We start from the raw sequence: 24,916 nt of genomic DNA, 5'->3' as shown, positions 1-24,916 counted from the left end.
TGCACATACCATATCTTTATGTTCCCGAAGATGGCAATGTGACATTGCCGAAATATAGAAGTGATTCATTAAAGTTATCTTTAATTTATTTACTTTATATGCGTTGTCAATTCCGTAAATTAATTACCAGTTATGTCTAACCAACGTATAAGTCTTACTACTAGAATAGATTCTCGGTGTTTTAACATGGAAGAGTTTGAGTTTGTTAACTGTGTCTTTGGGCCAGGAAGTGACATTTTTCAATAATTTTCGTGCCTTATTCTTTTCTTTGTTGGTGGGATTGCGATCTATAATTTTGTATGTTGACTGATCTTGTAATAGTGTGTGCATTTTGTTTTCATATTCAGTTATGTCCATCACCACGGTTGCATTTCCTTTGTCTGCTTTTGTTATGGTAATCTGGCTGTTGTTGTGTAGCTCTTTTATAGCAATGAATTCTTTATGTGGGATATTATTTTTGGGAGGCTTGGACTTGATTAGGATGTTGGCCACATCTAAACGTATGTTGTTAGCTATTGTTGGAGGTAGGTCGTAAACTCCTCGTTCGATGGACGCCATTATTTCGGCTTTTGGAACTTACTTGGGAGTTATGGCAAAGTTGTGCCCTCGACTTAAAGCACTCGTGGCTTCTTTGCTTAAGGTGAGTGATGACGATAGATTCACAACGACGAGGTCTTGTTGTAATTGCGGTCGTTGTATGGTGTTCCGTTGTTGGAGATTTTCAAACTTATTTTGGTGCCGGTTTTTGACTCTGTCGAATTCTTTTTTTGCCGTTGCGTCGGTGATGTTCTCTAAGATCTGCCAAAGTTCCGTATTTAGAATATTATGCAGTGATTCTCGTAATGCGCTGATGGTTTCATTTGCTTTTGCTAATTCCAGGTGTGTGGTGTTAATCTGTTCACGTAAAAGCGCTACACTCGCTCGTTTATAGATGCATTGGGCTTTGGCCAAGTGGAACTTGTTTTTGATTTTAAAACAGTTCGGTATTAATTTGGTGTCTCGGCACCCCTTTAAGAAGGCTAACCTGTTTAGTTGCCGTGCCAATTTCAACTTCCACTTACCATATTGTCGTGTCTTGCGTAAGATATTGTCTCTGTGAAGAATCCTTAAACGTGTGGACAGACTTATGTGTTCGTCGAACATGTTTATTATTTTAATGGTATAATAGGACACAGAAACTAAGTAAATAATTAATTTATTAACTTGATGCTGATATTTCGCTATTGTTATAACCAGCATCTTCAGAGCACAAAAACACTGTTTGTCACAACCCCCTCCCACCATCCACCACAGAGAACTACAACAAAACAGTCACCATCCTTTACATTAAAGGCACATCCGAAAAGATCTCAAGAATTCTCAATAAACATAAACTACGCACTACATTCAGACCATGTAGCAAATTAGCCACTCATCCGCTCACCCAAGGACAGCATTCCTCCTTTATCACATCCAGGAGTCTACCAAGTACCCTGCTCATGCAATCAAGCCTACTACGGTCAAACAGTAAGAACTGTGAACATCCGCATCAGCGAACATAGAAGATACGTCCGGAATTATCATTATGGGAAGTCTGGCCTAGAAGACCATGCTCTGGATACCCCTGCACACAGGATCAACTGGAAAAACACAAAAGTACTGCACAGAAACCCGTATAAATCAGAGAGATTGTTCTTAGAGGTGACAGAAGCCCTAAAACACACTCCAAATCTCAACAAACATGGCTGTATTAACTTGCTGAAGATCTGGGAGACAGTCATATTAAGAAAAAACTAGCACTTTTCTAGGACTCTAGTAATACAGGGTGTTCGGGATAAATTTGACATATTTATAATTAATTATATTTTTCCGTAAGTTACATGTATTAACACACACTTCTCTTCATTTAAAAGTTTGGACCCTTCTTCATTCATATACAAGATGTCAGAAAGGATGGATAGCTGGAACCCACCTGAATCATGGAAGAGAATAACTTGTATCATGATGATTCGTGCCCGCCATCAAAATAAGGATATTACGACTGCTGCCCAATGCTCCCTGAATACAGTAAAAACAATCAGGCATGAACTAGAGACTTGCAATGGTGACTACGAGGATGTAGCAAGAAGAAAGATCCCTAGCAGACGATCTGATTGCGTTCGTACAGCAGAATTCCTCGCAAATCTGCAGGAACAGGTGTTGAAGAACCCTGGCATTGGAATTCGGGCTTTGTTCGTGGAGTTGCTAACTGTAGTCAAGCCCTGGATAACAAGGGTAGCCAATGGTAGGCCGTATGTATGGCAGCAGGATTCGGCCCCTTGCCACACCTCTGGGAAAAGTCAAAAATGGTTGTCTGAAAATTTCTACGACTTCACCAGTCCAAATGTTTGGCCTCCAAACTCCCCAGACCTTAACCCCATGGATTATTTTGTATGGGGCGCAGTTGAAAAAGACACCAATCGCACTTCCAGTAATACAAAAGCCCAGTTAATGGATAAAATTAAAACAGTTTTTGCGGCCCTTCCCAGGGAGACTGTAGCATCAGCTTGTTCGAGGTTCCGAAGCAGAATTGAAGCTGTGATCGATGCTAATGGTGGTTATTTTGAGTAAATCTTGTTGATAGTATTGTAATTAACTCTGCCTGTAATGTTTTTTTGTCAATTCATTAAATTTAATAGATACAAAGAAGATTTTCTTTTTCCTTACGAAACTGTCAAATTTATCCCAAACACCCTGTATATGATAGCTTTTTTCAGATAGAGGGCGCCAAAATCAGGACTCTAGTCTTTGTGTTGCTGCTACAATTTTGTTTAAGTACATCATGTTGTTTTAGTCTCACGTATTGTGACAAACAGTGTTTTTGTGCTCTGAAGATGCTGGTTATAACAATAGTGAAATATCAGCATCAAGTTAATAAATTAATTATTTACTTAGTTTCTGTGTTCTATTATACCGTTAAAATAATAAACAACATGTTCGACGAACACATAAGTCTGTCCACAAATTGAGATATCAAGTTGTAAATATGGAAAAAAACATCCAATTAAAATGCCAAGGGAAAAATATTTTCCAAATGTTACAATTATATGCTAAATGTAACGTTATATGGATCATTGTGCAACTTGATTTGCAAATCAGCGGTTAGAATTAAGGATGTACTGGCTGCAGTTGATGCAAAATTTTTTGCTAGTATAATTATAGCTGTGCTTATTGAGAGTTTGCTTTAGTGAATTCATTTTGATGAAACTATCTACTACCTAAAGATATTCATAAAAATCTAATCTATAGTAGGATTTGTACTGGTGCATTTCCATATTTCTCCAGATAATGGCTATATCTTTTTCAGATTTATTTTTAATTGTTACTTTAAAAAAATTTTAAGTAGTAAATTACAATAATTTCAATTTATTATAGCATTTTAAACTCTTTTATTTGCATTAGTCTGAGGAAGCATATATATGCATTTATTCTCACCGCCATGGAGATACAATTCTATTCCATCATGAAGGTGGAGTTGATATTGGAGATGTTGATTCAAAGGTATGTTTAATATTTTATAAAATATTATTGTATATATTTATTTCCATAATATTTATATAAGATGTATGTTAGTGAACATTGTTACTTTTTTATATTGGGTATTCACTTAATGATTAATTGCGACCAAAAAAAAGGCTTTGGTAAGTTAATTTCATGACCAGCAAGCAATGGGGATCAGTTTTTTTTTTTCCTTCAAAAAATCTATTATCTTGCTATTACAATGTACTTGATATATACAGTTGTTTTAATAAATTACTACAGACTTAGTGGATTGGTTGCTAGTGATGAAGAAATGCATTACCAAATAAAGATGAATGTGAAACAAGTAATCATCCAATCACTGATCGGATAGCAGTGAAATCTCATTAGAAGAATGAAACTGAATTTATTGAGTTTTTGTGACAACTTCCTCAAGCAACATGTGACAGAAGGAATTCAGGGATCAAAGAGTTAGATCTGATTATAGCATTTGGGGCAGGGGGGGGGTAGTTAAAGACTTAACTATTCTGTCCATTCAGAAAACGTCACATGCTGAACTACAAAGCAGGAAATTATGACCAACTAAGGAATATACTGGATTCTTCATCATGGTGTTATTTGTTGGATGTGAAGGATATCGACAGTGCATGAGAAATTAAATGATGCAATATTGAAATGTGTCCATGGAGTTCAAAGAATAAATAAATAGATTTGTATGAGTTTTTTCACATCTTTATGTTGGAATGTGGTGTCACTGTTCTGAATATATGCAGCAGGTACTTTCCATCATTAGTGTTTCTATTTTCCCAAAACCTTTTGACATGTCTATTATTCATTTCCTAGTTTGCTGTTAGATCTATAACAAGGCCAGCCTTTGCTTTGTTATCTACCTTGTCTCTTGACGTGAAAAATTCCTTAACTTCTTCTTCTTCAGAAGAATCTTCTGTTGGACCATAGGCACAAATATCTGTTGTCTTTATTAAGTTGAATGATTCCTTCACTTCTTCTTTACTAGTATTTTCTCTAGGACCATAGGCACAAACAAGTCTCATTTTCCAGTTCCCCATTTTAATGTTTGCCACATTATTCAACTTAAATTTATTCCATTCAAGAAGTTATGTTTGTGCTGAGCCTTGAATACTATTACTATCCTAAATATATCATCTTGTAGTTATTTAGAAGAAATTTATTTGTTTTTTTTTCCTTCTTTTTCTCTCTTTTTTTTTTTTTTCAATATGTCGATGTCATAGTTAGCTAATTCTGCCATTTCCATTTCTCTTTGCCATTGGTACATCTTATGTTCATGGTACATCTGTTGAATTCTCCTGTTGAGTTTGTCACTGGTTTTCTAATGAAAACAGGGTTGTTATCTGGACTATGCCTCAACTGGTATGACACTTCATCTCGATGCAGCATCTTTATCTTCTGGATTCAACCAGTACAAATTATAATTTGATTAGATAATCATTCATTCAATATCCAGGTATATACCAACTGATTGGATGTGCCACAAGGAGATATGGATTGGACATTAGGTCAAAAGTCCTGTTGTTTTTCTATATTTCTTTAAAGGCGTTGTGGGATCCCCTATTTATCTATCTTTGACCCTTATTGTTTGGGAAGAGTATAATATATATATATATATATATATATTTAATTAAAGTTTATAAGGTAGAACACAAAAATAAGTTGATAACATTTATTTACTTAATAACATGCTTCATCCCAATTGCACAGGATTTCTTCAGGTGTAAATAAACAAACTAGTAGACAAAACAGTAAGGACTGTCACAAAGGTGACAACTGTTATGCAGTTATACAAAACAGAATGTTATTTTTTAAAAATTATAATTGTTCTGAATGTCCTGCACGTTTATGCATTCACACGAATGTTCTTGACTAATGTTAGCTAGGATGTATTCAGACAAGTTAATACTGGGGTTAATATTTAATTTAGGATCTAATGCTATTTCCAAAGATTCCATATTTTTCTTTCTGTTGTATTATAGCAATAGTGTAATGTAACAGTTCTGATTTATCCTATAAACTTGATGTCTCATTTTGCGAAGTGTCTTGTGGGTCAGCTGAAGAGAACACACGTGATGACAAAGCTCAGGCTTAATTTCTGATATTCAATATCTTGAACATGTTCTTTAATGCGAGTTCAATTGATTTTTCTGTCTGTCCATAGTAAGATGCCTGGCAATTAAACCATAGCCAATAAACATCTGGATATTGAAATTGGCTATGTCGAGGTTTTGTGGAAATTAGTAGTGAAGGAGGTAAATACTACTTTGATTTTATATTACTTAAGTATTTTTGCTGGTTTTATGGATACAGAGTTAATTATGGGAGCATGATGAATCCTCTATTTTCTTCTTCATTAGAAATTTCTCTGATCTCATGTCAATTGAGTAGTCTGGAGATGGTGTGCTCACTATAGCTATTTTGAAGGAAAGTGTTTCTTAACTGTTGAAGTTCTCTGGCTAGTTCATCCTTGTTAGGACAAAAACCAATTATACATATATATATCAGGTGGTGAAATCTTTATTGACCATTAAGAAAGTGGAGAAAAGAGTATATCACCAAAGGAATCAAAGAACATAAAAGTGGTGTGAAAACTTGAGAAACGATATTCTGGATGTATAAGATAATTTGGAAAATTATTAAAAAAGCTAATAAAATATTAGCTCTTCAATCCTAATGAATATTTTATATCCTGGAGAAATGCAGCCAAAAGTATATATAGGTAGCAATAACAGTATATTGATGTGTGTGTGTGCTAATAATAATGGCAAATACCTGTTGGATTTCTGCTCAGGACATGGACTAGTTATTACTAACACAATGTTCCAACATAAAAATGTGCACAAATTCACATGGAGAGAAGAGGCATGGAATAAGAAAAGTCTCATTGAATATGTTATTGTTGATGGTGATGTTTTCTCCCTGGTGTGCAGGACACCAGAGTGTATAGAGGATTTGAAATTGGAAGTGATCACCATTTAGTCTTGAGCAGGATAAAATTGAATTTCATATTGAAAAGAAGAACATGTAAGAAAGTTTTAAAGAGAATAAAAGTTGAGCAGCTCTCAGATGTGAACTGTATACTAAAATACACAAATATTATTAATGAAAAAATGAAAGAGTTTGAGAGCAGGAACCAAACCTTGGAGATTCAGTGGCAAGCTCTGAAGAAAACAGTGAGTGATTGATTCAGCCAGAGAGGCATGTGGTGAGATTGTGTGCAAGGATAGAAAAATCAGAACTCTGTGGTGGACACAGGAAGTTAAAGAGGCAGTGAAGGAAAAGAAGAAAGCATATCAAAAGTTCCTGGAAATAAGTCAGCTTGTGTTCTTAGAGAATACAGAGACAGATGTAAGAAAGCTAAACACTGTGTAAAACTGGCTAAACAAAAGTCATGGGAGAACTGGCAATTCCAGATGATTGGAGTAGAGCTCTCATAGTACCCATATATAAAAAGGGAAATAAAACTGAATGTGAGAATTACAGAGGCATTTCATTACTGAGTATTCCTGGTAAGATATATGTATATACTTGAGAAACGGTTGAGAAGGATTGTGGAAGAGAAGCTTGGTGAAGAACAAGATGGATTCAGGCCAATTAGAGGCTGCCAGGATCAGATTTTCACTTTACGACACATAGTTAAAAAATCATGGGAATATAACAAAGATCTGTATTTAAGTTTTGTAGATCTGGAAAATGCATATGACAAGGTGCCAAGAGAGAAGCTATTCCAAATGCTACAGTTATATGGTGTTAATGGGGCATTATATCAAGCAATATTTAGTCTTTATTTGAGTTGTAAGTCAGCAGTTAGAATTGAAGGAAGTACAGGAAGATGGTTTAATGTTAAATCTGGTGTCAGACAAGGATGTACATTATCTCCTCTCTTATTCATTATCCATATGGATCACATTATGAAGGAAAGTGATATTAAATCTGATATTAAAATTAGAGGAGTTAATCTGCTTTATGCAGATGATATTATACCTCTAAATAAATCCGCTACAAGTCTGCAAGACTCCCTGACTAAATTGAATAACTGTTGTAATAGATATGGTATTGAATGTCAGTATTAAAAAGACAAAGACAATGAAAATAAGCAGAAACATTGAAAATATCAACTACATTGTGAATGGAGAACTTACAGAACAAGTGAAACATTTCAGCTACTAGGCACGATTTTTAGCGAAGATGGTAAATTAAATATGGAAATAAACAATAGAATCAACAAAGCTGCCATGGAAGTCAATTGAATAAATTCATATGGAATAAGAGAGAAATTAGTCGGAACACTATATTAACTGTATACAAGACAGTGTTCGAACCAATTTTAACTTATGGATCTGAGAGCTGGGTCAGAAGTAAAACACTTGACCGAAGACTAGAGACCACAGATATGAGAGTCCTGAGAAAGATTAGAGACATGGACAGATGGCATCAATGGCAATATCATATTAAAAACGAGGATATATTAGGAAAGAACTTGATGTCATCATCCAGGAATGCATTAGCAGAGCTAATCTCAGGTGCCTGTGGTCACTTAAACAGAATGAGCAAGGTAAGATTAGCAAAACAAGTGTTCTCTGCCAGGTTGGCAGGAAAAAAGATCCAGAGGAAGACCAACAAGATATAGGTGGATTGATACTGTACAAAGTCCTTAGACGATAGAAATGTAAGATCTGATGTTGTTGGAGTCTTGACAAGTAACAGACTGATTTGGAGGAAAATTGTAGATAGGAAGTTAGTAATGATATAATTTTTTCATGTAGTACTATCATATCCTGTACACCCCCACTTGAGGGTATATATCAGGCATTTGATGATGATGTGTGTGTGTATCAGTATATAATTTTTTAAGTTCATATTTAAGAAACATATCAGTAGGCTATGTCTTCCCCCTAAATCACTTACTGCAGTGTGTGTTACAGGTCCTGTGATTTTCCCATATGGGTTCATGAAAAAAAAAAAAAAAAACTGAAATGTGGAAATGCAGCTGGGTAATATTCAACTTGAAATGACATATGCTGTTAAAGTTACTCTGTTCTTGCACTGCATAATTCAGAACATGGTCACAAAGTCAAAACCTGCATGATTGGGGTGGAACTCTCATTGTAAACAAGACAATAAAACTTAGAATTGCATGCATTCCTTGAAGAACAAGCATTTAGGCTAAATGTTTGCCAAGCCTAGATTTTTACGTTACGTGGGTTGTTTCCATAAGTTACCAGCCTACTTTTAGAGGTGATAGAAAGAAAACAACTGTGTCACTTTTCAACATAATCTCCCTTTACTTCAACACACACTGCACATCTTTTAACATTTCTCTGCCCTTGATAAAATAGTCTGTACTTTTGTCTGCACAATGGCCTAAAACTGCATCATTCACCTCATTGTCATCTGCAAATTTTTTTCCTCTAAGGTCTTTCTTCAGTTTCAAGAAGCAGTAGTCATTGGGTGCTAGATCTGGACTGTAGGGTGGGTGGTCAGTCTCTTGGAAGTCGCAGTTCTTCACTGCAGTCTTTGCAACATAGCCATATGGACTAAAACATTGTCACGAAGCAGTCAAACATCATGATTCAGCATTCTTTGTCTCTTCTCCTTTATGGCATTGCACAATTTGCTAGAGTGAAGCATAATATTCTGCGTTCAGGCTGGTATTCCTTTTCGTGAAGTCAATCAAGAGTCCTTAGCAATCCCAAAGATTGTTGCCATGATCTTCTTGGTGGACTGAGTGACCTTGGCTTCTCTTGGCAGTGCTTAGCATGATTTGCACCACTCCATGGATTTCCTTTTGAAAACGATTATCATAATAAAGGACCATGGTTTCATCCCTGGTGACAATTGATTCCAACACGTCTCTCTGATTCCTTTGACAAAGCTCTAAAAACTTGCAGGAACAGGTCATACGATGATCTTCTGAATCGAAGAGAGATGTTGGGGCTCCCACCTTGCATTGACCTTCGTCATGTGAAGGTTTTCATGAATGATGTGAAAGACGATTGTTATAGGAAGCCCCAGCCTTGCTGAGATTTCTTTGAGCTTCAGCCTTGTGTCATTGAGCAGTTCCTCCTGAACAAGAGAGAGATTTTCCTCGGTTATCACTTCCATAGGCCCACCATCACAAGGATCATTTTTGATGCTCTGTCTCTTCCTAGGTGAAACTGTTTAGTCTATTCCTTCATGGTGGAATATGAAGGAGAAGCTTCCCCATAAACACCATCCAATCGCTGTTTGATAGCACTTGGAGAATGCCCTTCTTCGGTGAAAAACTTGATCACTATGTGGTACTCAGTTTTTAACATTACAGTCACTTAGTGTGTCCTTAGATGGTGCTATGTATCACAAATTTTATATGTTGGGCCAGAACGTTTGAAACCTATCTTGTACAACAAGATAGGTTTCAAACGTCTTTAAGTTTTATTGATCTAGAAAACTAATATAGGTTATTATGAGAAAAATTGTTTAAAAGACAATCTGCATTGTATCGTTCATTATTAAAATTTATGGAAACAACTGCTGTAAGACTCAGTTTAATATAAACCAAAATAACCACTAGATGTTTTGACCCTCATATCAAGGCCATCATCTGAAATATGTACATATATACCAAGAAACAAGCTGTGTTACATACTACATAGTATGCTAAAGTCACACTAATTTGATCAACCATCATCACTACTGGTCTGTCCACTATAGACCAAAAAAAAAAATGTGTATACTCCAGATGATGACCTTGATATGAAGGTTGAAATGTCAAGTGATTATTTTGCCTTATATTAAACTGAAGTTTTACTATAACGTGATAGTTGTTTCCATAATTTTTTAATAATGCTGATCACTGCAGAACTACGTTCATGACTGGAGGGAGACCAAATACTGTAGTTGGGGGGGGGGGGACTGTCAAGGCCATGTATGGACAGGAGACTGAGTTCCCTCTGTGTAGGCAGTATGTTTGCAAGTCTATAACTTCCTCTTTATCTCTTCCTCACCAAATACATTGGACCAGAACCCAAAGAAATGAGATTTTACTGCAGATCTCAAATTCTCTCAGAAAAAAAGTTAAAAAAAACCATAAAAAAAAAAGAAAATTCCAATCATAAAAAACAACAGAAATTCAACCAAACAATTCGCTGACATTAATTCTTACCAAAAAAAAAAAAAGTTTACACGTCCACTTCATCAACATCCGTGGCTTAAACAGCAATATAAACGATGTGCTCCACCATGTACAATCTAAACCAGAATTAATATTCCTACCAGAACCCCAACTAGCAACCTCAACACCCACTGTCCACCTCAACTGCCCGAACTACACATTACACAGCTCTTTCCACCATGAGGGCAGAACTTGTGTATTCATCAGAATAGACATATCATATGATGCTAGAGATTGCAAATCCTTGACTTCTCACCATTTGAGCTGTTTCGGCTGAAAATTTCTCTACCAAATCAACCTGCCCTTTTCATATGCTCTTTTTATTGCTCTCCAAATTCCGTCAACCAGTCTGACCTCGTCACTTATCTCTCTAAAGCTTGACTTTCTGCAGTTGAAATACCCCAATAGTGGGGCCATTCTTCTTGGGGACTTCAGTGTCTACAACTCATATTGGCTCTCCTCCAGTTTCACTGATGAAGCTGGCAGGGTTGCTGAAGTATTTGCCATCAGTAATGACCTATCTGAGATCATCAGTCTTCCTACCAAAATACCTGACAACTCCTCCAATTTGCCAACACACTTGCTCATTTCCTAACAAACTCCCCTTACAGGTATACTGTGGTTGTTGGTTCTTCTCTTGGTAACTTGGAGCACAACCTCACACAAGTCTTTTGCCACAGAATAATCTTCACCCACCAGTTCAGTCTCATGTCCTTTGGCACTACAAGGGTGCTAACTGGGAGGATCTCCTTAACTTCTATTCCTCCTTTCCATGGTCCAACTACTGCATTAGTTTTTCTGATCCAAATACCTACTCAGATCGAATAACAGAAATCATACTCACAGGAATGAAGGCTTTCATCCCTTATTCCATTCCAAAAATTCTCTACCCACCACCCTAGCCTTTGTTCTCAAAAAAGTGCCAATACTGCAAAAGGAAAAAAAGCCTATGCTTTCCACAAATGGTTCAAGACCAAAACTTCAGCTGCCCACTCTGCCTATACTGCAGCATGCAAGAGAATCATCTCCAAGTCAGACTTTGAAGGGCCAAATGCTGCACAGTTGCCTCCTTCCCAAATGGCAGTTGCTCCTTCTGGTCTCTTGCCAAGGCCACTGGGTGCAACTTCTACTCGTTCTGCTTTCCACAACTCTCATATCTGGATGGTACTATAGTTGCCTCAACTAAAGACAAGGCCAATTTACTGACATCACTCTTCCCTTCCAGTTCTTGCATTGGTGACCTGGGCAAAGTTCATTCCACTCCACCTAGAATGGCTCCTTTCATCTCCCATTGTCTTCAAGCAAAAAAAAAAAAAAAAAAGAAATCCAAAGAATCCTTAATAACTTGAACACAAACAAAGCATCTGGTCCTGCTGGTATCTCACCTATCCTGTATAGCCTCTTGAATCTATCCTTTTCAACTAGCATCTATCCTACAACATGGAAACAGGTCCACATCCAGCCCATCCCAAAGAAAAGTGTTAAAAGTCAGCCAGTGAACTACTCCAATTGCTCTCACTTCTGTTCTCTCTAAAATTATGATAAGATCAACAACAACAAAAACTCTTGAATTACCTAGAGATACCACCTAATTAGTGAATTCTGCCACTAATTAGGTGGTATGGATTCTGCCTCTTGCAGTCTACAGCTGATCTTTTTGCTTTTACCACCCACCTCAGGACTCAAACCATGGAAAAATTTAGAGAAATTCATGTGGTTGCCCTCGACATTTCAAAGGCACTTGATTGAGTTTGATACAGGCACTTACTCACCAATTTGCCATCCTATGGGCTGCTTTCCTCATTCTGCAACTGGATTGCCAACTGGTTGCTCACTATGTGTCATGGTTTTCTCTCTTCAGATTTCTTTACCAATGCAGGAGTAGCTCAGGGTCCTGTTCTGTCACTCACTCTCTTCCTCTTGTATATAAATAACCTTCTTACAGACTTCCAATCCTCTCCATAGCTTTGCTGATGACAGTATGCTCCATTCCTCCTTTTCATTCCACAAACCTTGTAGTGCTTGAGTGTCAGAATCCTCAAGATCTACCACAACCAGTGACCTGAACTCGGATCTCCTAGCTATATCCCAGTGGGGCAAGGACAACCTTATAATCCTTTTTTTTAGGCTTACACAGTGATCTGAATGCATTTTTGAAAATTATGGAGACAGCTACCGTGTTTGAATAAAAACTTTAGTTTAATATGACTAAAATCTACATTCGACATTTCGACCTTTATGTCAAGGTCATCTTCTGGAGCATACAACTATACACAGGAAACAGGCTATACCACAATCAAACTGGTTTGTTAAAGACACTGACCAACCACTACAACAATTGTTGGCCTGACCTCTGGTGAGAAAAAATAAATAATAAAATAAAATAAAATAAAAAAAAAAATAAAATAAAATAAAATAAAAATTAAAATAAAAAATAAAATAAAAATAAAAAATTATACATCAACGCTAGAGTCCTATTATTAGTGTTGTCTACTATATACATATATTAACATTATTCCAGCCAGTTGGTATGGAATGGTTTCTAATACTAGCCAGGATTGGCTAGAGTTCTGACTTATGCTGGATCTTTCATATTAGGTAGGCTGAATGTGTGCCATCCAGATCTTGGAATTTACATGCCATCTTTGTTGTTGATATTTAGGTGGTTTATCAGGATTTTGCAGGTTTCCTTAAATTTCCTTTCATACCAGGTTTTGTGCGGTGTAAGGAGCAGGTGCTTTTCCAGTTGATTAGGTGTAAGGTGTTGAGTATGTGGTCTTAGAGGCCTGCTTCACCATAACGGTTATATTTAACGTGTCTAATGTGTTCTTTCTTGCGTATAGGGATTGTTCGTCCTGTTTCACCAATGTACGGTAAGTTAGAGGTGCAGCGGATGCAATAGACTCCAGGATGTGCTAATGGGAGGAGAGGATCCTTAGAGGAGTTGAATATGGTTTTAAGTTTAGTGGGTGGTTTAAAGGTGGCATTGAGGTTATGTTGTAGGATTCTGTTGATTTTTTCTGATAACCCTCTAATGTATGGGATGGCTATGGTTTTACTATAATCTAGATTCGTTTTTGTTGTAGTTTTATAAATGAAATACTGTTAAAAAAAAATACTGTTAATAAAATACTCTATAAAACTACAACAAAAATGAATCTAGATTACAGTAAAACCATAGCCATCCCATACATTAAAGGGTTATCAGAAAAATTCAACAGAATCCTACAACATTATAACCTCAATGCCACCTTTAAACCACCCACTAAACTTAAAACCATATTCAACTCCTCTAAGGATCCTCTCCTCCCATTAGCACATCCTGATCTGCTGCACCTGTAACTTACCGTACATTGGTGAAACAGGATGGACAATCCCTATACGCAAGAAAGAACACATTAAATATAACCGTTATGGTGAAGCAGACCTCTCAGACCACACACTCAACACCTTACACCAAATCAACTGGAAAAGCACCTGCTCCTTACACCGCACAAAAACCTGGTATGAAAGGAAATTTAAGGAATCCTGCGAAATCCTGATAAACCACCCAAATATCAACAACGAAGATGGCATGAAAATTCCAAGGATCTGGATGGCACACATTCAGCCTACCTAATATGAAAGATCCAGCATAAGTCAGGACTCTAGCCAATCCTAGCTAGTATTAGAAACCATTCCATACCAATTGGCTGGAATGATGTTAATATATGTATATAGTAGACAACACTAATAATAGGACTCTAGCGTTAATGTATAATTTTTTATTTTTATTATATTTTATATTATTTTATTTTATTTTTTATTTTTTCTCACCAGAGGTCAGGCCAACAATTGTTGTAGCGGTTAGTCTTTAACAAACCAGTTTGATTGTAGTGTATAGTTGTATGCTCCAGAAGATGACCTTGGCATAAAGGTCGAAACGTCGAATGTAGATTTTAGTTATATTAAACTAAAGTTTTAATTCAAACACGGTAGTTGTCTCCATAATTTTCAATAAAGACAACCTTATAAACTTCAATGCCACTAAAACTCAGTTTTGTCTGATCCCTCGCAAGAAACAGCTCCCCCCCCCCCATTACCTTTAGTATTACTGAAATATCCAAACATGATCAAATTTCTCTTCTTGGACTGACCTGCACCTTCAATCTTTCCTGGCACAACTAACATTTCAACTATATCTTCTGCAGTTGCCTAAAAACTTGGTGTACTTTTTCACACAAGACATTACTTTACAGCTGCTAACTACAAACTGAAATCGGCCCAGCCATGGAATATTGTTCCGCTATTTGAGGTGGTGCACCAAAATCCCCTCCAAGATTGTTTGATTCTATCCAGAAGAGGGCAGTCCAGCTAATTAATGATCCTTCTCTCACGTATACCCACTTCAATCCCTCTCTCACAGATGTTCAGTTTCTGCCTTGTGCTTCTTCTACAGATGCTTTCATGGACAGTGCTCTGCTAAATTGGACACTATTATTCCTCCAAAATCACTAATACAAGCACCACTGCTAACCATCATCAGTCCATCTTGAACTTCACTGAACCAACTTCACTGCACCCTCTTTCATTCCACTACTTGTGTCCTTTGGAACAGTTTCCCCCACTCTGCCTTTCCCAAAAGATTACAGCCTTCAGCTGTTCAAGCAAAATGTGAAAGGATTCCTCCTTTCTTCTAGTCCTCTTGACCACACAAGGCACTAATGTATTATAGGTCTTGTGGTCTTTCATGTGTGGATCAGATATATATATATGTTATAGATACCAAGCTATTTTATATGTATATAAATATAAACTTGGTTTTAATCCATTTCCCAAGTAAGCAAACAGACAAGTAAGTCAAGTTTGCACCTGCAAGTATTGGAAGTCTAGGCAACTCCGTACGTAGTGCAAGTCTTAGGCAACTCGTGGTAAAGGTGGAATAAGCTTTGATCACTATTCTTAGTATTTACCCTTAATGCAAAGCCCATCTCCTTGAGGAGATGTATGATGCTATGCATTAAAGGCAAGGGGCTACTACCCAGACTGGTTTCGACCTTTATTGAGGTCTCATCAGTGGGAGACAGGCTTAGAAATACCAAGGTTTAAGTAATACAGAGCTTATAAATATTTTACCAAAACAAGTTACCATAAGGTGCTTTGACCTTATTAAATAAAAATCTCAGGATGAGAGATAGATGTAGAAAGTTTATATATATATATATATATATATATAAATAAAAGAAAGAACTGTATTCTATGAATTGAACTTTTTATATAACTACTAGAGCATCTGTATAACTAGTAAATTGCCATTCAGATTGTTGTGTGATATAAGGTAAGGTGTATGCTATCTCCACTTAAACTGAGATGTACCATATCACTAAGAAAAGTGTTATTAAACTTGATTTTCAAATGAAAGCACAGGAACATCTATGAGCACATTAAAAAAAAAATGCCTACATTGTGTGATACACTAGCCAAAACCAAATGTCAGTGAAATAAAAAACCAAGATACTTTGAAATTTCTACTTTATTTCATATACAGTGATGCCTTGGTTAACGACGTAATCTGTTCCAGGATTACTGTCCAGGAACACTGAGATTGGATTTAGAGACATTGAACTTTTTGAATGCCTGGGGATTCTCTGAGTGGTAGATTAACATTGGTTTTCCCTTGCAGTCTCCACTTGCATTTCCTGCTAAAAGCAATGTTAACCTATCATTCATTGGTTTATGCCCAGGAAGTGTTTTTTCTTCTTTTGTGATAAATGTCCTGCTAGGCATTTTCTTCCAAAATAACCCAGTCTCATCACAATTGAAGACTTGTTGAGGTAGGTATTCTCCTTCTTCTATAATTCTTGTAAAGCTATTGACAAATTTATCTGCTGCTGCTTTGTCAGCACTAGCTGCCTCTCCGTGTCTGACCACACTATGAATTCCTGTTCTTTTTATAAAGTTGTCAAACCAACCTCTGCTCCCTTTGAAATCATCATCATCTACCTCAGAACTTGATCCCGAAGTCTTCTTTTTCAAATCTTGATAAATCTGTTAGCTTTCTGACAAATTGCATTTTGAGATGTAGTATCGCCTGCCATTTCTCTTTCTTTGATCCAAATTAGTAATAGATTTTCCATTTGCTCAAAAAAGAAGCCCTCTGACATTCAACCTTGAAGTTCCCTTAGCAACCTTAGCTACCATAAGTTCTTCCTTCTTAGCCAAAATGGTTGATATTGTAGAATGACTGGTTTCATATATTCGAGCTAGCTGCATAACTTTCACACCTTCATGATGTTTTGCTATTATTTCTTTCTTCTGTTCAATAGAGAAAAATTTTCTGTTTTTTCCCCCTCACTAGCTTTCTTTTTGGGACCCATTTTGTGACACGGTAAAAAAATTCACTCTATAAAAAAAAAAGGATACGCAAAATACGGTATTATTACAAATTGTACAACACTAAGACGAGGGATACAAACAAATATCGTCACCTGAAAATAAAAGTAAAAGTTCAAAAAAAAAAAACTTTTTGAAATAAAAGTTAACAGTTAAATTCGAAACCTGCAATTTTCGACTTAGTGCATTTTGCTTGTAAGGTGACGATATTAGATACAGCACTTGCTCTAACATACACTGATTAGCAGCTTATAGATACAACGATTATTATACAGATGAGATTTGATTTTGCCTTTTGATGGCGAACGAACAGTGACATGCACCTGCCAATTTATTGTCTATATGAACCAACACATAAAAAATAAATGCTTAAATACTCATTTTCATCATAAAACGCATTTATAACCACAATTTTAAAATAAAGCACAGTACACTACAAGAAAAGAAATAATAAACGGAAAACGTAAACAGCTGGCTATGATGAGTCAAACATATCTGAGCTTCACAGCTATGCCGCGTGGCTGTTCTCTATTTGACAATGTCTTCCCGTGTGTGGCTGAGTGCGATTGGAAAATTCTGGTTTTTTAGATCAGATAGAGATTAACATTATCGAGAGTCGTTAACCATGAGATTTTTTTCTTACAGCCACTCGTCGCTAACCACATACGTCATTATTATCTGAGGCCGTTGTTAACCAAGACACCACTGTACTATTTCTCAACAATCTCCCTCATTATAACAAAGTTTTACTTAATCAGAAAGTAAATTATACTTTGATAAGAAATTATATTGTTTTTATCCTTGACTGCATGAGCAAACAGGTTTACATGTGAAGTATCATCATAAGTATGCTACTTGGATAGATGCTATTGACTTCCCATCATACCACATTGACTCATTATCCCATAATGCATGATATATCTCCTTTGAGACATCTATATTGCCATGCAGTATGGGGAAGAGGCATATCCAGACTGGTTTCAACCTTTGATAATTTGTTTAAGGTGTCTGAAGGTCAGCAAAACTGTGCATGATCTAAAAAGGTAACTTCTCTTATCTCATCTAAAGCATCATTCTAAGAGCTAGGTTAGAGGTCTGTGTTAGCTGTGCTAACCTGCATCATGTTGAGCACCAGCACTGCACAGCCATGGGCAAAGCCACACCATTGTACCAGGCATTAGTGTGTGAAGCAATAGGTAAAAAACTAACTACATGCCTTGACTACTTGGTAGAAGGCAAATATCTCTATTAGCATTCTGTATGTCAGCTGCATGCAGTAGGAAAAAAATTCACCGTGCACACCAAACTTTATCTCTGTTTAGCCAGAGGAGAGCTTCTAAGAACTGAGTAATCTAAGGACTTGGGCATAATTGTAGATTTTTGCCTGCTACTGTAAAGCTGGGGCTTGGCACAGTGATGGGTCTTGCTTGTAGCTGTGGATCTGGAGCCAAGTCCCAGATTTGCTTACTCCCAACCCTATGCACTAGCTGGAAAAACCTACATTGTTCCATAACTAGGGTGTACTCACTCAGTGGCAAGCCAATCCCATCAGCATGCAAGAGCCAAGCTCAAGCCTGGGTCTAAAAGTTTCTGTATTCGCTGTAGGCATGACCTTTCACTGTTTGAGCTCTAGTTCTGTATAACAGCCCAAGCCAGCAACTTTGCTTTGGTTTTGCTCTTTGGTTATTGCTTAATGTACAAATTAGGTATTAGCCTTTAAAAAGTGTTGAATCATTAGAGGCTAGACTTGGAGATACTGAGAGCCAAATCAATGCAGAATTTGTTTCTAATAGGCGAGTAACAGAATGATGTATCACATTATTTTCGAAATATTCTGGATGAGAAGTATGGTAGAAGTTCTTTCACATGATCAGAAAGAAAATTATATTTAATATGAAGTTTTGCACATGAAGTATCTTCTTGAACAGTCTACTTATATATGAAGGCTATTGATTTCATGTCAAGTTGTCTCACTATTCCATAATGCAAGCACATCTCTTTTCAGATGTACATACTTCATGTACAAAGTGGAAAGGATAAACAAGAATATAATATTTTGAATATTATTTAATTCATAATTTACCTCCATTTTTTTTCTACTGCCTAACATGTTCCATTTTGAAAATGACCAGAATTGGACTTAAATACCAGAAATTCAATTGGAGCCAAGTCTGGGCCATGGGAGGATTTTCCACAACTTCACATCTGAACAGTCAGCTGTTGAAGTGAACATGCTTGTGTGTAACCTCAAATTGTCATGTTTCAAGAGTATGCTGTTCTTCAGAATGAACACAATTAATTTGCAATTTCAGCTTTCTTATGGCCTTCCTGCAGCTTTAAGAAAACATTATTATTTTCACTACATAGTCCAGGTAAATGACATCTTTTGCTATCCCAAAAAAGACAGTCTGCATGCATTTTCTGGTAGAATATTGACTTTTCAAATCTTGAGGTCATAAATTTTCATTTTGAGGTCATAATGATGGATGCAATGTTTCCTAGTCATGATTCTGTGAAGAAATCATTCATTGTCTTCCTACTGCTAAAATTGAGGCAATTAGCAATAAACTTCTGGTTTCATCTTTCACTTGTCATCTTAATGATATTCAGTATGCACATTGTAAGATAGCTATATTAAAATTCAGTTATCTCACAAATTAAAAAATGAATTGAATTTCATGTTAAAAAAAGTTAATAATATGCTACTCATAATGCTGTTAGTTAAACATCTGTTTCTGTATGTCGTGAGCAAGGTGTTTTTTAGTGTTATTCTTATCTTTGGCTACTGAAGTCTTGCTTGGATGCGAAATAAAATTATTAAAATTAGTTATTAGGTTAATTGTGATTTTATTGGTGCTGTTTTTGTGTAAACAAATGTTGTTTATGAAATATTGCCAATGATAGGGAAGCTGAAGTCACCATTGTAATTTATACTGCATGAAAATAATTAAATGAATTTACCTTAGGTCATAAACCTTAGAAAACAAAAAAATGTAAATTCCAGCTGTTTCATTGTGAAACAGCTGGAATTTCTTCACATTGTAGAAAATTATTTTCTACACTGCGAAGAAAGAACTTTGTCATTTGAAGCCCAACATTGGAAAGCAGTAATGGGCAGTGCGCAATAGTTGACTCGAGCAGAAGTTTCTTGATTGCATTTCTGAGCATGCGCAGAAGTGGAAAGAATGTTATTGAAGATTACTAAGTGTTCAGCTGTTTGGGGAGGAAGAAAGGAACACAGCAGGAGCAGAACTATGGAGTTTGTGTCTTCAATATGTGAAGAGTGAACAGAAATTAGAAGAAAGTTAGAAATGGAAGACAGAGAAGAGCATATCTTTGTTATAAAGCGATAAATGGGAAGTTTATTGTAGTTATTAATCCATATAGGATTTATTTCAGTTAAAGATAAATGGAGCTTTATTGAGTACTCTTTTTGCACCCATCTTTATTTTGTGATACATTTCACTAGCAACCGATCCACTAGGTCTGTAACAGCACCCCACTATATTTGATCTTGTTAGATTCCACCTCACACCAGGCAGCTTCAAACTCATTGTCACATGAAAAACTGTTATTAGTATTACATTGACAGGTCTCAATGCTAAATGGATTCAACTTATTCAGTATCATTAGCAGCACATCTCCTATCCTGTTTATCCTTCTTAAAATACTGTACCTTTTGCAATCAATACCAGTTAGTATATCTGCTTCTGATAGCCAGGTCTCACTAATACTTATAATCTGCAGTCCCATTTTGACCAAGGCAACAAACTCTATCCCTTTTGTTTCTGATACTCCTTGCATTTGTGTACAGATATAATAAGCTACCTGTATGCTTTTTTGTATACTCTTGTCTGTGTGACAGACAACTTGCATATCTCTTTATTGTATAATGAAACCTGTGGAGCATCTTATTACGTTTGATGTGGAACATCAAAAATCTTATTACGTAACCACAGTAGTAAGATTTTTTAATAAGTTAATATTTCATCCTAAGTATCATAGGACATAGTCAGTACAGTCAATTCATACAATACTAGGAATCACAGGGTGCATGCTTATGATGGAATCTCTCTATGCATGCAGTAGTGTGTTATAGAATTAAATTAAAATATATCTTGAAAAAAAAATTACATTAAAATGAGATAACATATATAAAATTATTTTGCACAATTTAGGATGACAATTTCCCAGACTTTAGGGATAGTAAGAACGTCATTACAGTTCAATTGGGTCTGTAACGTAGGACTTCAGCACTTTCTTTATATAAACGTTCATCTTTATATAAAGATCTATTTAGAAGCTTGGTCTTTTTCCAATGGATCCTGTGTTTTGGGTTTTTAATTCCATGTTGTGCAAGGCCAGATTTCTGCAGTTTGATAAGACGGATATGGTCTTTAATGTTCCGAAACACGTTTGCTAATGAATCTGTCTGTCCATAGTAGGACAATTTACAGGAACATCACACTTCATACATGCCAGGTAGCATCAGCGGTGAGAGTTTGTCTTTAAGAGAAGGTAACAATTGTAGATCTGGTTGATTGATTTGTAGGTAACAACCAATTTATATTCATAATTTTTGAAAGACGTTTGGAGCCTTTGACATAAGGTATGGGAATCCTATGGGCTTGTTCTTGTCTAGGTTGATGTGTGGGAAAGTGACTGACATTTTTTTGAGTTGTTTTTGGATTGAATCCATTTTGTATGGCTGTATTTTTGATTATTTCCAATTCTTGGTTTAAAGATTCTTTGGAGGAACAGAATCAGTGTGCTGTGGTTACTAATGAGTTAATGATGCCAAATTTTTCAGATAGATGACGAGCCGAAGAATTGTGAATGTAGCGACCTGAAAATGTTGTCTTACATTAGACAGAAGTGGAGCTAGAACCATCTTTTCTTTGGATGTGTACATCCAGGAAGGAAGTACCCTGTGGAGATTCTTTTTCTAGCGTGAATTCGATACGAGGATGAAGAAGGTTGATTTTATCTAGAAACATGTGTAGCTCTTGTTCAGAATGACCCTGGATAGCAAAGATGTCATCAACATATCATAACCAGATTTTTGGTTTAGAATTAAATGTGAAAATTTTTTCTTCAAGGTTTTTCTAGAAAAAGGTTGGCTAAGTTTGGTAGTTTAGTGATAAGGGAGACCCCATTACTGTTCTTTCCTCTTGCATGTAAATTTTCTCTTTCCATGGGTTATTAAAACCAATGAAATCATTTGCAGAGTGAAGTAAGACCTTCTGCCACATGGCTCCTTTATTATTGCAGTTGTCTTTATCAGTATTTCTCTTTTCCATATCAGGAGTTGAATATAATAAAGCCTTATAGGTATCTAAATTAAAGCAAAATGAAGGAAAAGTGACTGAGCAAGAGAACAGAAATTGCACTTGCAATGATAGCTTTAAGTCAACTGCCGAGTGTCGCTGCCCACTGGCTGCTACATTGCTGCCACTCACTGCAGATCGGCGACAAAAAATTTTGCATAATGTAAAGAAATTGCATAACTGATTAATCACTCGCTTAAAGTGGGAAATAGTTTGATTTCACTCACTTGTGCTAATTGATTATCGAATTTGCGTTAAGCGAGGTTTTCCAGTACTCTAAAAACATGAAAATCTACACTAATATACTATAAAACACTAATTTAGAGGGAAAAACACAAAGTGGATAAAAATCGCCAAGTTTTCAAGAATGGTTAATACCACAACCGCTCCCCCCCCCAACAGCATGTACAGCATGTTTAGGAAATTCATCTGTCTCACAGAAAAATGTTTACTTTTAGAAATTTTTTAGCTTATTAGAAACATATCCTGATTTCTTTCTTTTTTCCCCTCCCATTTTCATTCTAGGCACTCAAACTTGAAGTTCCTATTGATAGTAGGCCATCATTTGATAACATTAAAACCGTACTTGTCAAATATTTACCTATGAGTAAGCAAGAGTAAGTTCTAACACAGTTTTTTTGTAGCTTACAAACCAATTGAATAGAACTTTGATTTTTCTCAATTACATGATATAAATACTTCATTTATAGTTTTAAATTTTATTTAAATGAGATGTAAAATAAGTTCTGTAATTTTTATGTGATCATCATCATGAATTTACTTATGTGTCCTCAAGGGGTGTTCAGACTACTGTGATAGCATTATGTGATTAAGTCTACATTGTTATTAATCTCCTATCAACAATTTTCCTCCAAATAAGTCTATTACATGTCAGCACTCCAACAGTGTCATAGCTAACATTTTCTGCACTTCTGACTGAATCAGTCCACTTAGACTTTGGTCTTTATTGAGTCTTTCCTGCCATTTTGGCATCAAACATCTTCTTTGCTAACCTTTCTTCATCCATTCTATTTAAGTGGCCAATACTACCTTAGATTAGCTCTGCTCACCAATTTTTAAATGCTAACAATGTCAAGTTTCTTTCTAATATCTTCAGTTTTACCACAATTCTGCCATTGATGCCATCTGTTCACTCCTCTACTTTTTCTCAGAACTCTAATATTGCATGTCTTCAAGTCTTTGATTTAGTGCTTTATCTCTATCCCACCTCTCTGATACATAACTTAATACTGGTATGAACACTGTCTTGTATACTACCAGTTTTAATGTTTTAGCCAATTTCTCTGTTATGCCATATAAATTTATTTAACTGGCTCTCAACTACATTGCTTATTTTGTTGTCTATTTCCAAATTTAATTTGTGATCTTTACTGAAAACTGTGCCTAAATAGCTGAAATATGGTTCTTCATTGAGATTGTACCTGAAATTTTCTGTGTTCCTGCCTATTTTCATAGTTTTGGTCTTTTTTATTTGATTTTAATGCCAAATTTATTACAGCTATTATTCAAGTTAGTTGAAGAGCCTTACAGACTTGCACTGGAGTGTTTTAGCAGTACATCTGCACAAAGCAAAGATCTAAGTTTGATATCCCTGTTTCTAATATCAGGTTTAGTGCCATTTTCTTTCATAATGTGATCCATGTAGATGATGAATAAGAGTGGAGATAATATTTGACATCAACCTGTATTTCCTTCAATTCTAACTGCTTCAATTCTTCAATTCTAGCTGGGGGGGGGGGCCTTTCGAGTCATCAGAATTCAAGGAGAACCGGCCTACCAGCCCGGAACTTGGTGGTTGGGTGCCATAGGAACAAGGGGGCAGTGCCCCCCCCCAGTATATATATATATATATATATATATATATATATATATATATATATATATATATCTTCGAAACAAGAAATTTGGAACCCATATTGCATCAACATTGAGTGTTGGCAAAGTGAAAATGTTCACGTTATTATTTATATATGTTATTTATTAATTTTATTTTTTTGGTGAAAAGTTTACCTGGAATACTCTTTCCAGTTCAAGAGGAACTGGAAAGAGTATTCCAATTCCTGTTATATTTTATTCCTTCGAAAATACGAAAATATCATTCTCTGTTATAAAAAGAACTTAAAAATTTGCCTTCAAGATGAAATGGAAACAGTGCATTCAGGTATCTCTCTATCAATATTTGTAGTCCAGAAAATGACTGTTTTGAGCCCTGAAAAGAAATATTTTTTATTTCATACTGTTCAGAATTTAAAATTCTTGAACAGTGTGGAACACCCTAAAGCAAGGATAAACACACAAAGCAGTTTTACACTCAGGGCACCAGATTTTTGTTTCTTTTCTGATATTTTTTTTTATTACATACATAACATTTATGTGCAGTTTTTTTTTTTATTAGCCGTTGGTGGTAGATTTTCGGGATAATGGTTGAAGTTAGCAGCGTTCAACCTCAGATGTCTGGCAGGATTGCCTGTTTTTCTGCTTGCTGAAGAAGGCGCATGTGCATGCAGCAATGCTT

General features: G+C 36.0%; 1 protein-coding gene across 3 annotated transcripts in view; it reads left to right on the top strand.

Moving 5' to 3' along the window:
- Positions 1-24,916, top strand: part of ATPCL (ATP-citrate synthase) — a 555,953-nt gene that overhangs the window by 95,349 nt on the left and 435,688 nt on the right. For all 3 annotated transcript variants that reach the window (XM_090394661.1, XM_090394662.1, XM_090394663.1), the window contains exons 5-6: positions 3,421-3,519; positions 22,906-22,997. In XM_090394661.1, the coding sequence (XP_090250787.1) occupies positions 3,421-3,519; positions 22,906-22,997 (191 nt within the window). The remainder of the gene's footprint in view (positions 1-3,420; positions 3,520-22,905; positions 22,998-24,916) is intronic.

This window comes from Typopeltis vanoorti, chromosome 6 (assembly GCF_054136105.1).
Source record: "Typopeltis vanoorti isolate ZY-2024b chromosome 6, IOZ_Tvanoo_1.0, whole genome shotgun sequence".
NCBI lineage: Eukaryota > Metazoa > Arthropoda > Arachnida > Uropygi > Thelyphonidae > Typopeltis > Typopeltis vanoorti.
Note: the sequence above shows the minus strand (reverse complement) of the source record. Positions and strands in the feature narration are given on the sequence as shown.